Source organism: Acipenser ruthenus, chromosome 12, assembly GCF_902713425.1.
Source record: "Acipenser ruthenus chromosome 12, fAciRut3.2 maternal haplotype, whole genome shotgun sequence".
Classification (NCBI taxonomy): Eukaryota; Metazoa; Chordata; class Actinopteri; order Acipenseriformes; family Acipenseridae; genus Acipenser; species Acipenser ruthenus.
Window position 1 is genome coordinate 27,143,408 of NC_081200.1, and position 14,960 is coordinate 27,158,367.

The following is a 14,960-nucleotide window of genomic DNA, read 5'->3' on the forward strand; positions in this document are numbered from 1 at the left end:
AAATGTAATGTTGTTTACATTTTTAAAATATGTTTTTATGACACTTTACTCAAATATTAATTTTCATCGCAAAACCCCACTAAATTAACTACAAAGCAAAGGATGTCCTACAGTAGATTCAGTCAAAAACATGTTTTCTTTGTGTGTATGTTGTCAGACAAAAACTATATAAAAGCACACTTCGTGAATTTCAGAACCCTGACTGTATAAGATGATTTGCTGATGTCTGATGATGATGATGATGATAATTATATTAATGCAATACAATACTACTACTATTCCAATGGCCTTACAATAGTGTGCTCAACAAAGGTACGGATCTTCAATAAATATCTTCAAATTGTCACTCTTTTGTTCTAGTTGCATTATCATAGACATGTGTAACCCAGGCTAGAGGAACAAAAGTGTCTTTAAAGACGTAAGAGAAAGCTACATCATTATTTACTGTGAATTAGTGTCATGGACACACCCAGAAAGTTATCAATGTATGCGTAAATAAATACTACTTGAAGATCATCATGATATATTACATTACAACAGTGTACAACATCCACACATATCAAGTTTCAGTTTGGTCACATTTGTATTTATTTATTTATTTATTTATTTATTAATGCATTTTAACATTACAAAATTAATCATAGAAAAATGTATTCTTTTTAATGTACAGGTGTTCTTTAGTACTGAAGAAAAGCAATTCAATACAGATACAGAACTGCCTAAAACCCTTGAAAACAACTTCACCTCATATTATATAAACATGAACTATACAACATTACAAAGCTTACTTACTGTGGCTGAACATGCTTTACATTTGTATTGAATTGATGCATAGCTAATATAATAATATAATGTCTTGTACAACAAAGAAAATGTATAATGCAAAAAATCTCAATGACAAATATGGGTGGAATTCTTCTCCTAAATGTCATACGATTTGGGGAAACGGAACAAAAAATATCTGTTATGTTAAGCCTTTAGCTATATATAATTGTTTTAAAAGCTGTAATATGAAACAAATGTGCAGCGAAGTAGCCAATAAAACATTTAGCCGACGTTGAGAAATATTAATGTGATGTAAAAAGCTTAGATTCAGGTACACTTGGTAGTGATGCTAACTATTTATTCAATGTTGTCACCTGGAGCTAAATATTTAAATATTTTTAGAGCACACCATGACACAAACCTTGCATTTTCTCTCTCTTTTTATGTAGTAATTATTTTTCTTACTCACTACGTTTCTACTCATTCAAAATGATAATTGCTAGAATTATGCATTACTAGTATCTGCAGCCATTATCTAACACAGAGCCAACATCATCACAGTATCTGCACTATGCTTTGTGAATGAAGACATGCATGACATGCTTATGTTTAATGGATTCCCTTCAAAATCAATAGGAACCATGTTTGCACCTAACTCTGTAACTGTGAAAAATTGTTTCATAACTGGATCATCAGCTGTTCTCCTACTTTGAAAAAGACTTACAACAGCATCAGGAAGTTTGTATCTAACTCTCAAAATTTGTGAAACAACAGAGCCTAATGAAAGCACTATTAGCTGAAGGTCCAGGTTTACCCACAATCCTTGTACCCAGTTTACTTGTATACGCTCCATGATTGAGTGTGAATGGAGGACAGACAGCAGATGGTCGGAAAACATCAGTTTAAAGCACCGCCCTTCAGATGACAGCAGATAGTAATACTTACTCCAGACTTCATAACCTACATTCCCCATCAACCACACACATTCACTTTCACACTGCCTTCCTATGTACTGCAAACATCTTGTCTTTTATATGTATATAGATACACACCAAATCTTAAGAATACAAACATATTCCCTGCTTTCTCTGACCAGCATGTTTAACAAATAATACTCTGAGGTTTTCTAGTGCAATAGCCAAGCAGATGATTATTTTAGGTGGGACATAAATAACTTTTATTCAAAATATTTAACCATACAAAGACTTGATTAACAACAGGGTATCTGTACTGTGCTCGGCATTGTTACATATTTCATTTATCCATAGCACTATATTATACTATAATATATAAATCAAGTAGTCTGAACGTTTCTCTGCTGTTCATTTTTTATTTAACTTGTTTTCTTAAAGTTTTACCAATATTCTCTTATTGTCCACCAATTTGAAGCATTTGGTTTAAGATGTCAAATGACGGTCCATTCGAAGTATTTTACACTCCTAATCTTTGGTGTATTAACATAACATAAACATTCTTATTAAAAAAATGTATCATTAAATTATTTGGACAGGAGTGTAAGAACACAACACATCTATACATGTATAGCTCACTTCATTGTTTCACTTATTTATTATAAAGTGCTAACGTTTTAGTCAGAGAATGCAAGTGCTATTGAAATAGCATTATGGAAAAAATGGAATCCATGACCATACCACATTATAACAACCTTATATCATTGCACTTTCATTATGGAAAAACTTGTTCATTACACAAAACTTCCTAAAGCATGCACAACTTGTATTTGAAACCCAGCATTTCTTCACATTGCATACATCTTTAAAAGATATTTCCTATTGCAGTGAAGCAGAATGTCTCGAGTCTGAGATGAGAGTTGACTGTGAACCACTTCATTACATCAACATGTCAGAGTACTAAGCATATTTGTATGCTATAGGTGGGCTATTTAAAAATTAAGCTAAAACAATGTAAAAGACAACACAAGGAAGGAACATTAATTAGTGTCACTTAGAAACACTTTGTCACAAGCTGGCAGATATCTACTCTAGGTAAAACTAGTTACATTGGAATTGATCATGTTTTATATGAACCAGGTAACAGAGACACTAACGATTGGGTTAAGGAAAGGGACAGGGTAATAAAGGGAAATATTGCAATATTGCAGGTGCTATTTACAATACATGTTAAATGTCAGTACAACTGAAGGATTTAATTCAATATTTCAGTCCTTTTTTTATCAAACCCCCAAAAAGTGCATTTAGTTACAATACCTATTTTATTGCTTATTTTTGTCATTTTGTGTTTTATCTATCATTCCTATTCATTTCCTGTTTCCTTAAATGGTTTTATTTCGCTTTTTGTATTGTTATTAATTATTATAATTATTTATTGTTATTTTATAATTTACTACTTGATGCTGCATACTTCTTTCTGTTTTAACTGTAAAGCGCTTTGAGATACTGTAGTATAAAAGGTGCTATATAAATAAAATGAATTAAAATCAATATACCTTCAAAGACATTTTAACACCTTTAAAATAAAAAGCTAATATGTAAATCTACATGTTGAGTCTTCTTTCCTATCTGGAATTGGCACCATGAAAAAAAATGGAGATGAATTCTGTGTTACAGATAATGAGCGAATGAGCAAATGGTATCGTGTATAAATGATGCATACTGTGGTATTCTTGTGTGTATGGAAGCCAATACAGAAGGCTTCAGTATAGGCAAAAATAAACTGCATTTTGTCTAATCTTTTAAATCATAGGAGTTGATGAATTCCTTCAAAAACAGTAGAGGATCAACAATGCACACACATTCGATTGAAGAGGGAATTCCCCTAAGATTTTAAATGTATTGTTTTCTTTTTACATAATAATTTAGATTAAACTTTTATTGGACTACTTTATGGCTCATGCAACAAGCCACAATATAACATACTGTCCTACATGTTACTGGCATTAGGCAATATGAATGAAAATAGCACCAGTCTAATAACTAGATTATACTGTGAATACAGAGCAGATGTGTTATAATCCCTGTTCCAAAAACATACACTACACTTTAGGCAATATAGCTGGCACAACATTTCTAGTGTATTTCTAAAAAAGGAAACATATTAAGATAGCATAATTGTACTTTGGTATCTGTGGTGGATGTATTTAATAAAATCTGCATACCTACATATCTAAATATATGGCCATAAACAGCTTTTCCATTCAGAAGTATCTAAAAAATAAAATACAAAAATGAAGTTCTTTATACATCATTGTCACCAGCATTTCTAGTGCTTGGTCCCAGAGAAATGACAAGCTATTTTTTAAATGTAAGATTACCTATGTGAGCATTTATTTCTTTATTTTTAATAGCTAAATCAATAGTTTCTTTATAGTTTTAATATTTTTTTTCAAACTGAAACAACCTCCAATATAACATGTATAAACATTGATAAAAAAGAAAGGCTTCTATAATTATTAAGGCCACAATTACTATTAAGACTATTATAATATGGAGCTATTGTTCCCTTTGTAGGCCCTTAAATAGGTCTTCATAACAACGAAAGATCCCCAGAATAAAAAGAAGTACCAATATCTGTGAATTTAGCATACTGAACTGTGGTTCTCACTGGCAATCGTTCGTACTGCTCCTTTGTCCTTCTCTTTTCAGTTCATTTGCTGTGGAGGACCTCACAGACACTCCATCTGAAACTATTGCTTAGGCAGTGTGACAACACAATAAACAAATATAGACAGTGAGCTGATAATTCTCATATATAAATAATGCTCGCCAACCTTCATTGGCTTCCTTTGATTGCCTCTTTCTCCCCACATTCCCATCTGCACATACTAAGTTTGTTTCTACATGAAGACACAAACAACAAGTCCAGTTTGCTGGTATTGCCTTTGCAAGCACTGCGCCGTCTAAGCGGTGCAATCTAAAATACTGTGGTAGAGGTCTTGAAATGATGGCCGATCTTTGGTGTCTCTCCTCCAGCAGCTTAGCATTAGTTTGTAGACAGGGTCCGGGCAAATGGCAGGCTGTGGCAAATAGATCTGGAAACAGACAATGAGTAACAGTGATCGATGAGGGATTTGCTTTATTGACAGCTTCAAGATAACCTACTGTTAAAACCCCCTACTGGTGTTGGAATCATTCAATCTTTTAACTCAACAATTGGAAGGTGTTGTAACTAATGATATCATTCCATAAATACAGTATATCCAATACTGTACTTCCATCCACTATTTCAGTCTCAAATGTGCAGTTTGAGGCACATGTTATAGCAAACATCGAATTCCATTTAAAAAATACATACTTTACAGCATCAGGTACCATACTAGTTTAAAAATGCTCAGTTTGCATGTCTTCCTTTCATTTATTAAAATGGTCATTTATGTTTGCAATTACATTGCGTGCGTCTTTGCCTCTTACCTGCCGCCCCTGATCCCTGAAGAACTCGCCGGTGTTTTCGATGACCTGTTCGTCTGATAGCTGAGAGTAGGGCTGCTCCAGGCAGAACGTCAGAGTCTCCCAGAGAGTTACCCCAAATGCCCACACATCACTGGCAGTGGTAAACTTGCCCTAGAAATAAAGAGAAGACGTTTAAATTCATAGTTTATTTCATAAAAATACGATAGACAAGATGACTGGAGACAGAAGTGGAGAGGCCAGTCATAATGGCAGGCCACCCAATCATAACAGGCATAGTGCCCATATGAAAACTAGAATTGTTTTTGTATCCGTCCTCATATGAACTCACCATGCATGATAGGGTTAAAACAGGAATAACCTCTCCTTAATCATTACAGTCAAGATGTTTCCAAATTATGCCATTCTCACCCAGAGGGCGTGAAATGTATTCAATTTAAAGATGACTGTTCATTGGTTTGGCTGAAGAGCGAGATACGATATGTTTTAGGCTCACCAACAGAATACTCTCCCAGGACATCCATCGGATGGGCAGCACGGCTCTCCCCTGGATGCGGTAGTAGTCTCCGCTGTACAGGTTGCGGCTCATCCCAAAGTCAGCAATCTTGATGGTGAAGTTCTTGCCAACCAGGCAGTTACGGGTGGCCAGGTCACGGTGAACAAAGTTGAGGGAGGAAAGGTACTTCATGCCCGATGCTATCTGTGTGACCATGTACTGAATATTGGCATAACTGAAAAGAAAAAAAAAAAAAAAAAACGCAAGCAAAGAAACAGATTACCTTGGGATGAATTCCAGTTTGAACAATAGTTAAACATGCTAGTAGAACGAGGCTTACCTGACAGTGGGGGTGTTGCTGGCCAGACAGACCTGTCCCTCCGGCTCGTGACGGGATAAGAACTGATTGAGATCCCCGTTCTCCATGTACTCCGTGATCATACAGAGAGGATCGTCGCAGATACACACTGCCAGAAGGCGGATAATGTTGGGGTCTTTTAATCGAGACATGATCTTAATTTCTTTCAAGAAATCGTTTCTAGAAGAGAACCCATGTTGAAATATAGTTATTAATTACTGTCATTAGTAATTTATATTAATTAACCCTATATAAAAGCATTCCATACCATGTGTCCATATTAAACTCCACACTGTCAAACTAAACTTATCTAAACGATTCAAATCACTTCAAGTATACAAGAATATTACAGACAGTATACTGACCTGGCATTCTTGTTGGCATCTGCTCGTAACATTTTTACAGCTACCAGAACAGGCTGATTCGCAGTGATGTCAAAAGAAAAATCCTTGTCAATAAACTCTGCCATTCCCTCAGCTTCACACAAGTGCACCTGTGTTAGAGAAACAGGACTTTCTTAGGCATGCTGTTTTCTTTTCAGAGTTTAGAAATGCTAAAAGAAACTAAAATTTAAAAAGACAAAACTTGGACTAGAAGTCTTTTTGAATGACTGCGATCAGCAAAAGAACAATGGACATTATTGTTTTTAGACACAGGAGGACACTGTTCTGTAGCTTTGTAGAATAATGGGGTTCATCGGACACACAGGTTCATAAGCGTTGTTTTTAGGGCGTGGAATAATTACCAAGAGAATCTGCTAACCAGACTGCTTGCACCACCAGTAATCCAGTTACTGTACTTGACACTGCTAGCGGCTAACAATATTCTTCCACTGGGAATACATTAGTGTTGTTTGACAGCTGTAAGAAGTGTATTTATTAACAGAGAGCAGTAGTTAATGGGGCACTAGCCTCTCCAAACTGCCCCTCCCCAAGCTTCTCTTTGAAGGTGAGCAGTTTCCTGGGGAACTCCTCGACCGCCACGTCCTTCCCAGAGAGCAGATCCATAGTGATAGCTGGCACGGCATAGGTGTTGCTACCGGTCACTCCCTGCAGGTTCACGATATCGGCCTCGGCATAGTGCGGCATACCCTCCTGTCCGCTGGCTGGGGCTTGCTTCACAACCCCGCTGCTGCCGGCCGCTGGGAGAAACAGAAATATATCTATCAGCTTCACAATTCTCTATGGACAAATGAATTTAACTTTCTGTTTTAGTGAAACATTTAAATTCTTTGTAAAACAACACCACACAAATTAACAAAGTGTACAGTGTACAATTATTTAACAAAGTGTACAGTAACCCTATCCCTACCCTAATCCTAACCCAAACCCTAACCCTGATGCATGACACTGCTATCATCATCTGTAGTCTATCTCTAACTCTGACCCTAACCCTAAACCCCAATATTACCCAAATCACTGAACTTAATACTGACCTTAAAGCCACTATCATATTGAAACATTTCCATTCAGACTTGCTCTGACAACACCCCCAGAGGCACTGGAACAATTTTTTATAGTGAGGGTGCTGAAAGAAACTGTAACCCCTGTAAAACCATACAAAGCCAGGGGTGCTGCTGCACCCCCAGCACCCCTAGTTCCAGCGCCCCTGAACATCCCTGCCCTCCCCCTCCTCTCACCAGCCTCCTCAGCTGCCTGAGAGAACTCAGGCAGCTTTCTGATCAGCCTGGATGGCTCCTGGTAGTCGGGCCCCAGAGGGAAGATCCTGTCATAGGTGGAGTTGGACTCCTGCTCACTGGCCGACGACGAGCGATTGTTGTTGTTGTTATAGGTGAAGGTCTCGCTCTGTAGCGACAGACTGGCAGTCAGTTCATCATCCAGCATCCGCCGAGAAGCCTGAAAGGAGGATGCTGATTGTGTAACATTCGACCAAACCAGTTAATCTGGCCATCACCAGAGATTACAGTCTACAGGTAAATAGTTTTTGTATTTAGGTTGTCTTTCACCTCAAACATCAATACACAGTGATGTATAACTTCTTAATTTGTAATTCAATACTCACAACAATCTTTGGCAATTAGTGATATAGAGATGTTTATAAAGTTTACAATTAAGATTTACAATGATCTGAATATGACTGTACTATGCTTATTACCTTAAAATATACTTAAACTTTCCTTAGAGAATGAATGCATCTTTATGTTTACATCCACTCAAGCTAAAGTGTTCCATATTCCTACTGTAAACCGTGATTCATTTCTCTTGCATTTGTATATTATGACTACACACTTGGATACCATTTTCTAGAAAAGACCCACTAATTCATTGCGAAGGGGGTCCAATCCCTCTTCCTTACCTTCTCCAGTATCTTCTGCCAGAACTGCCTCCACAGGATGATGACAATAATGGCAACCAGGATGAAGATGATGGCTACCAAACAGCCAATCAGAATGCGAGTGTTACTGTCATCCACTTTGTGGGTTGGGTCATCACCTGGAGACATCATCATAGAACAAAGTAAAAAGAAAATGTTTGGGGGCCTTTATTACATGAATTCATAAATTAACGATACAATCATTGATATGTTTTTTTAAAGCTATTTGCTCAAATACTTTTAAAAACAACAAAAAACAATATAGATTCAGTTTAAAGTCCTAAAATACCTTCTGTTTCTTCTAGTTCTTCTTTCTGTTTTGCTAGGAACAAATAATATTGAGCAGCCTGTTAGCCTGCGCTGGTATAAAGCACTTTATCAGCTGACATGCCTTAGGACTCTTTACCTGGCTGTGTGCTGGTTGGGGTTCCTGGGAGCATTTTTGGCGGTGCTCCAGTTGTGTTGTACATGGCTGTGTCTGAATATATAAGAGACCACATAGTTATATCACATGTACATTATCACTTACAGTATATCTATAGAATCTTATCCATTGTGATACAACATTCTTTAGCACAATTCTAAGGACATATGTAGGTACACCAGGAACCTTTCTTGTCTGTCTGTCCACCAGCCTGCATGACACAATTGCTTTTGTACATAATGGTGGATGTAGGCCATTTATGATGATACTGATAGTTCTAATTTTGTAATTACAACATGGTGGGATGTATGCTTCTATCATTTTTGTTAAATTAGTTCAGTATTCGTGAAACCTTTGCTGAAGGTTTCTTAAGAGAGTTTGAAGTGTATTCTTGTGGTTTCAATCACTGACTAAACTTAGAGATAATGTACCAACAAAAAAACACATCCCTTAAAGCAGGGGTGTCCAATCACGATCCTGGAGGGCTATTCCACTCCAGGTTTAACAGGTAAAATAATACAATGAACTACTTCATGTTCTGGATGGAGGTTTAATTGGTTAAATTAAATAATTTAGAACAAGGTAGGTTAGAACAAAGACCAGGAATGGAAGGGCTAACTTTGGCCACTTATTCTTTAAAGCAGGGGTCTCCAATCCTGGTCCTAGAGGGCTAGTGTCCCTCCTGTTTTTTGTTCCAACTGTATCCTAAATTACTTAATTGGTCCGATTAAGCTTCTAATAAGCACTTAATTGGTCCAATTAAGTAATTTAGGGTTCAGTTGGAACAAAAAACAGGTGGGACACTGGCCCTACAGGACCAGGATTGGAGACCCCTGCTTTAAAGAAGTGCTACTCACTCATGGCTCTTTCAGTCCACTCCAGACCAGGACTTTGTTCTAACCAGGTCCTTGATTACTTAATTCATCACCTTGGTTCAATTAAATATTGTAGTTAAAGATTTGTAACAATGCTCTGCACTGCTTAATTCAATAATCAAGGACAAGGTGCACCAACCTGACTGGAAGGTGATTTCGCTGAACATCATCCAGGTGTCAGCAAAGTAGTACTGGCACTTGATGGCGCTGGCCATGCGGTTCAGGAGGGGCACGGTGACGAAGCGGGCACTGGGGTTAACATCGTCCAGCACCAGGACAGAGGAGATGGGGTTGGGCTCCCAGTCATTGGTCTCTGAGCGAAAATAACACTGCACCTCTCGAAAGATCTTCACCCCCTTTGAAAACATGTTGTTACAGTGAACCTGCACAGAAATAATTGAAAATAAGCACAGTGAACAAACTAAAAGTACTTTAAGGAAAAGTTGTGTTAATTAATATATGGAACACAACTGATAATTTGCATAACAGACTATTTACATACAACTACAATATCCTGGAAGTCCAAAAGCTGACAGATAAAACTTTCTAATAAACCAGCGTAACAGTACTGTATATCAACTCTCCAACATCCTCCTGTACCTTCATTGTGGTGAAGTTCCGGATTCTGTCAAACTCAAACATAATCTCCACATAGTTGGTTGTGAAGCTCTCATTGGACCAGCCCACGTAGTCATAGCCGGGCCACACATTGTACACATGGCTCTGTGTGAAGTCATCTAGACCCCACACTCCATCGGTCAACTGTCCAAGACCCTCTGTCATACTGAAAGACAAGAAGCTATTCTTAAACACATCTTTGGGTCTTGGCTCTCTGTTCTAATAAATCTTAATGTATCCCAACTGAGAATAAAAAAGAAACCTAATATTCGTATTACCATGTACAGATCAAAATTCTACTCAATGTAGGTAACCCTGTGTAAAATGTATGTTTATGTCAGAGAATATGCAACAATGACAGAATCTGCATCAGTGCTATAATATTTTTAAGATTTTACTACCACTAGATAGCAGTAGTTTTCAGTTGGTTTTCTACAGTACATTTTATATTGCTGTAAGTGAAGCACAAATAAAAAATTGTTACAGTACAATTTCAGTTAAGTAGAAAAAGCAGCCATGTACCTGTAACCAACTGCGCCGTCATAAACAGAGTCGTTGAGGTAAACATTATAACCTCTTGGCATAATGATCTGCTGTCCTGCTGGAGCATTATAGGAGACCAGACCATCTATGGAAAAATCAAGGTTTAGTAGATCTTCTTATTAACAGCACCATGATCAATGTAACAGGGGGCTAATCTTAAAAGCGTGGTTGCGTGTGAGAGAAGGCACTGCAGGCGTGTGAGTAAAGATGTGCTCATTTGGTAATTGTGGAGCATAAAGACAAAAGTTTGGGGAACCAATTTAGTTGCTTCTGTGTGTTCCGAAATAAAGTCAAGTTAAACAGGGGTCTATTTGGGGGTCTATTTAATATATAAAGAGAATGGGGTACATTTAATTGATCTACACAGTGGCAGATGTAAATACTACCACTAGTTAAATCATTAAAATAAGGGGACTTCATCCGTGAGTGGGGTAAGTACAATGCCAGATTTGGTCATATTTTTATCATTTGAATAGACCTCAGCGCTTCCATAGAACAATGGAAATCATACCACACATCTGTATGTGAATAATTTAAGGCTAGACTACGAGCTGTTGAATAATGAGGAGATCCCTGTAATCATGAATGCTAGTGAGATTTAAACTCTATTCTGGATCAGGTAAATTATGTAGAATCCGACAGCACTTGTTGATATTCTGATGAACTGATAAATAGAGTAACAGTGAATATATACAAAAAATACAAACTGTTTCCTCTATAAAGTGAACCTACTGTATATAAAGTGCTAGATTCCGACAAGAACAATCCGATTCCAAGTCCCACAACCATTGCTACTAGTACGTTTCTGCTTCTGTTTAAAGTTCACTATCTTCCCTTTTTTGGTTTTGCAACAGATGCACTCTAGTTTTTTTTTTATATAGTTCATGTGCTGGTAAAAGAATGTAAAGAAATCAACAATGGAAAACCTTGTTGGATTTATACTACAGAGACCCAACAACAATACAAGTAAAACAAATTCCTTACATATGTACAATGACTTGTATGCCAACTATACATTAGACTTCGCACATTCTGAGTTTCTGACTGTGTGCAATAAAGCTGGATTTATATAAGAAATGACAAAGCAGTACTGTCTTTTCCAATTAAACCTACCAGCCATCCAGACAGCTTTATTTACTACCACTTGTGTAGATTTTTTCCATGTCGTTAATATTATGCCGATTTATTTAACTGCCTGTGGTGAAATACATATTGTCCACAGATGGCTGTACAGTATAGGAACAAAACAATGGTTTTGGAACTGGTGTGTGCCAAAAGATACCTCAGGGCTAGCTGTTTAAGGATTGAAAATCCATTTGCATTAATTTGTGGATTGTCTAGTTTTATTTTTTTCTTTTATCTATCTACATTAGGTGACTTAGTAGAGTGGTGTATAGGTAAAGTCACATCCACCTGCTGTGGCTCAAGATTAGGGACTGAGAATCGAATCCCAACTCTATGCTGTATTACAGACACCAACATACTGTAACGATCCTTAGCGTCTTTAAGTGAAGCTAGACTCGGGGAGACCAGGTGGGATTCAAAACATGACTAGTTTAATTTTCATTGATTGAGTGGTGGAACAACGAATCCCTGTCTGGGCCGGGTTCACGCCAAAATAATAAATCCTCTGTTCCCTTTTTCTCCCAATCGTCCTTTCTCTCTCCCTCGCTCTCTGCTATCTTCTTTTGTCTCAGACACACGTTCTTTCTCTCTTCCACTCCACAGACACACTTCTGGGTTCTTCTTACTGTTTCACAGCTAAGGCCCTCACGGTCAGCTTCTCTCTGTCCCTGAGTCTCACAGCAACCACTCAAGTCGAAGGGAGGGCCCTGCCCACACCACACACACACACACACACCATACGCATGCACACACACACACCCTAACACACGCACACACACACTCTAACGGCGTGCCCTGTTCCCTTACAATACACATAATACTAAATGAGACATGACAAACAAACAAGCGAACAAACAAACAAGACAAACACAGTGTCCAGCATGATGCCATCGACAGGGTCTTTACAATACTTTTCCAGTGATTCCCTACAGCTTGCATTCACTTTGAGTGGTATTTTTTACATAGCAGAGTATTTGGCTTCTACTGTATTATCTATAAGACAAGGTGCATCATACTGCTTATACGCGTTTGAGCTAAGCCAACAAAGAGCACCACTTAGGCGGAGGCTCTCAGTGGTACCTCAGTGACGTTGCTGAAAGGATAGAAAATAGAACACATATCTGGAACTTTACTTGTTGAGCATTTATATTAGACCGTTTTCTTTCTAGTAGCCTTTTCCACTCGCTATCACTGGTATCCCTGGCTAATCTGAACTTGCACATTAATATGATTATCTTTCTGAAATGTAGAAACGAATTCCCCAGAAAGGCAAGGCTTTGTTTCCATTGAGGTTTCCGTGAGCTTAATGTTTTATTATCACCAATAAGGATTAGCAAACAATTAAGCAAGTACATATAATATAAATGTGAAATGCTAAATGTGTTAAATTGAGTGCTGAAATGATCAGGTCTGCTTTGACAGTGATTGGAACTCACCTAACCACTCACAACCATAGAGCTCCACCCTCATGCACACGTTCATGGAGTGATCAGTCACGGGGATGAATCGGACGAACCTGGCGATAATGGGAGGCTCCAGATCCTTCAGGACAATGTCATAGGCATTTTTGTTCCCTTCGATTAACTTTAAGACAATCAGAGAAACAGATTAACCTTCAACGATGGGCATGATATGAACACTACAAATAAAAAAGTGGAATATACATAAGCAAAATATTGCAATCTCTAGATTAAACAATCTGGTTCACTTAGAACATCACAAATATACTGTATGTATTAAAAATACACATGCTAAATAAAGACTTTTTTATTATTATTAAATAATAAAAAGCAGTGTTTCTCAGTACAGGACATGAATTTGAACCAGGTTGACCAATGTGATCTGTCCTGATAGTCGTGCTGATGTTCATGGCCACTCGGTCCGGTTTCTTGGGAGAGTTGCAGAACACTTGCCTGCTTCCCAAGGCGGTTCTTCCGAGATATCCAGCGGCTCCCATCCCGACTGTATTTGATTTTGTACATCTGAGCAAACTCGTTGCCGTGGCCCCCAGCATGGCGTCCCTGTGACCCCACCAGGGTTATAAAGTGCAGAGTGCGTAGGTCAATCTCAAGGAACTCTTTCAGGTTGTCTGGCTCCACGGGGATCTCGGGGCACCAAGCTCCATCCCCTTCTTCAAAATCAAGCCTGGATCCAAAAAAAAAAAACACTCTTGTCTTTGAGGTGAAATGGAGTGGATTCAATAAAAAAAAAATCAGCATAGCTTTATGACCTGGTGTTATTTCCCTGTTCTATGGCACTTATCAATCAAACTTCAAGACACGCCAAAGTTAAACACATAATAGGTCATGTTTGTAACCAGAAGGTTTATTTTAAAAAAGCCTATAAAATGTGTGCTTTGAGATATTCACACATGCTGTCCTGGCATTATTATTCACTCAATAAATTAGTTTTTTTTTGTACCTCAGTACTATAGTCAATATCTAGTTGTTCAAGGGCTAGTGTATAAACATTATCTTCAAAGAATGAAAATAATAACGTACCTTCCATATTTAGCTGCGGTAGATTCAGACCACTGACTGGATGCTGTGATATCTTCGTCTTGAATCTGCCCACCAGACATTCCAAGAGGATAGCGACACACACCTACAATGTCATTTCATCATTAAAACCTTTTTAAAAGCCTCTCTGAAAGGAAGTTTAGCAATCGAAACGGCTTCAGACAAGTTAAGAGCTTATTGTTGATTTTATAATGACAAGAGATGAATTCCAAAAATGTCCTTTATCATGTAAAATGACAATTCAGTAACCCTATAAGTAAACTGTTTAACATTTCCTAATCCTAGACAATTTTACTTTCTGATGTGGGCAATATACCACAGCTCACAGTCACAACAACAACACATGGACGTCATGATAACAAATGTTTTTAGTGCTGGTATACTGTGAATTATAATGTCATAGACAATTTTGATTGGTTGTTAGTGATCACCTGACCATGCAGGATTTTTTGCACTGCCACACACTATGTATATAATTCTGTACTTAGAGTGGACACGGAATGTTGTGATTGTTTTAA

The 14,960-nt window shown here is 37.7% G+C and overlaps 1 protein-coding gene across 4 annotated transcripts in view; it reads right to left on the reverse strand.

Annotated features, from left to right (window-relative positions):
• Positions 1-570: 570 nt before the first annotated feature.
• LOC117417313 (discoidin domain-containing receptor 2) overlaps positions 571-14,960 on the reverse strand; it is a 44,896-nt gene continuing 30,506 nt past the window's right edge. For 3 of the 4 annotated variants that reach the window (XM_034029368.3, XM_034029369.3, XM_034029367.3), the window contains 16 exons: positions 14,425-14,527; positions 13,837-14,068; positions 13,360-13,507; positions 10,778-10,883; positions 10,238-10,421; positions 9,777-10,020; positions 8,745-8,816; positions 8,628-8,660; positions 8,321-8,457; positions 7,644-7,860; positions 6,916-7,145; positions 6,370-6,497; positions 5,987-6,184; positions 5,647-5,881; positions 5,154-5,303; positions 571-4,774 (listed from right to left, as the gene is read on the reverse strand). In XM_034029368.3, coding sequence (XP_033885259.1) covers positions 4,643-4,774; positions 5,154-5,303; positions 5,647-5,881; positions 5,987-6,184; positions 6,370-6,497; positions 6,916-7,145; positions 7,644-7,860; positions 8,321-8,457; positions 8,628-8,660; positions 8,745-8,816; positions 9,777-10,020; positions 10,238-10,421; positions 10,778-10,883; positions 13,360-13,507; positions 13,837-14,068; positions 14,425-14,527 — 2,549 coding nt within the window. In that variant the 3' untranslated portion in view covers positions 571-4,642. The remainder of the gene's footprint in view (positions 4,775-5,153; positions 5,304-5,646; positions 5,882-5,986; positions 6,185-6,369; positions 6,498-6,915; positions 7,146-7,643; positions 7,861-8,320; positions 8,458-8,627; positions 8,661-8,744; positions 8,817-9,776; positions 10,021-10,237; positions 10,422-10,777; positions 10,884-13,359; positions 13,508-13,836; positions 14,069-14,424; positions 14,528-14,960) is intronic. The other variant, XM_059034738.1, reaches the window with a different exon arrangement.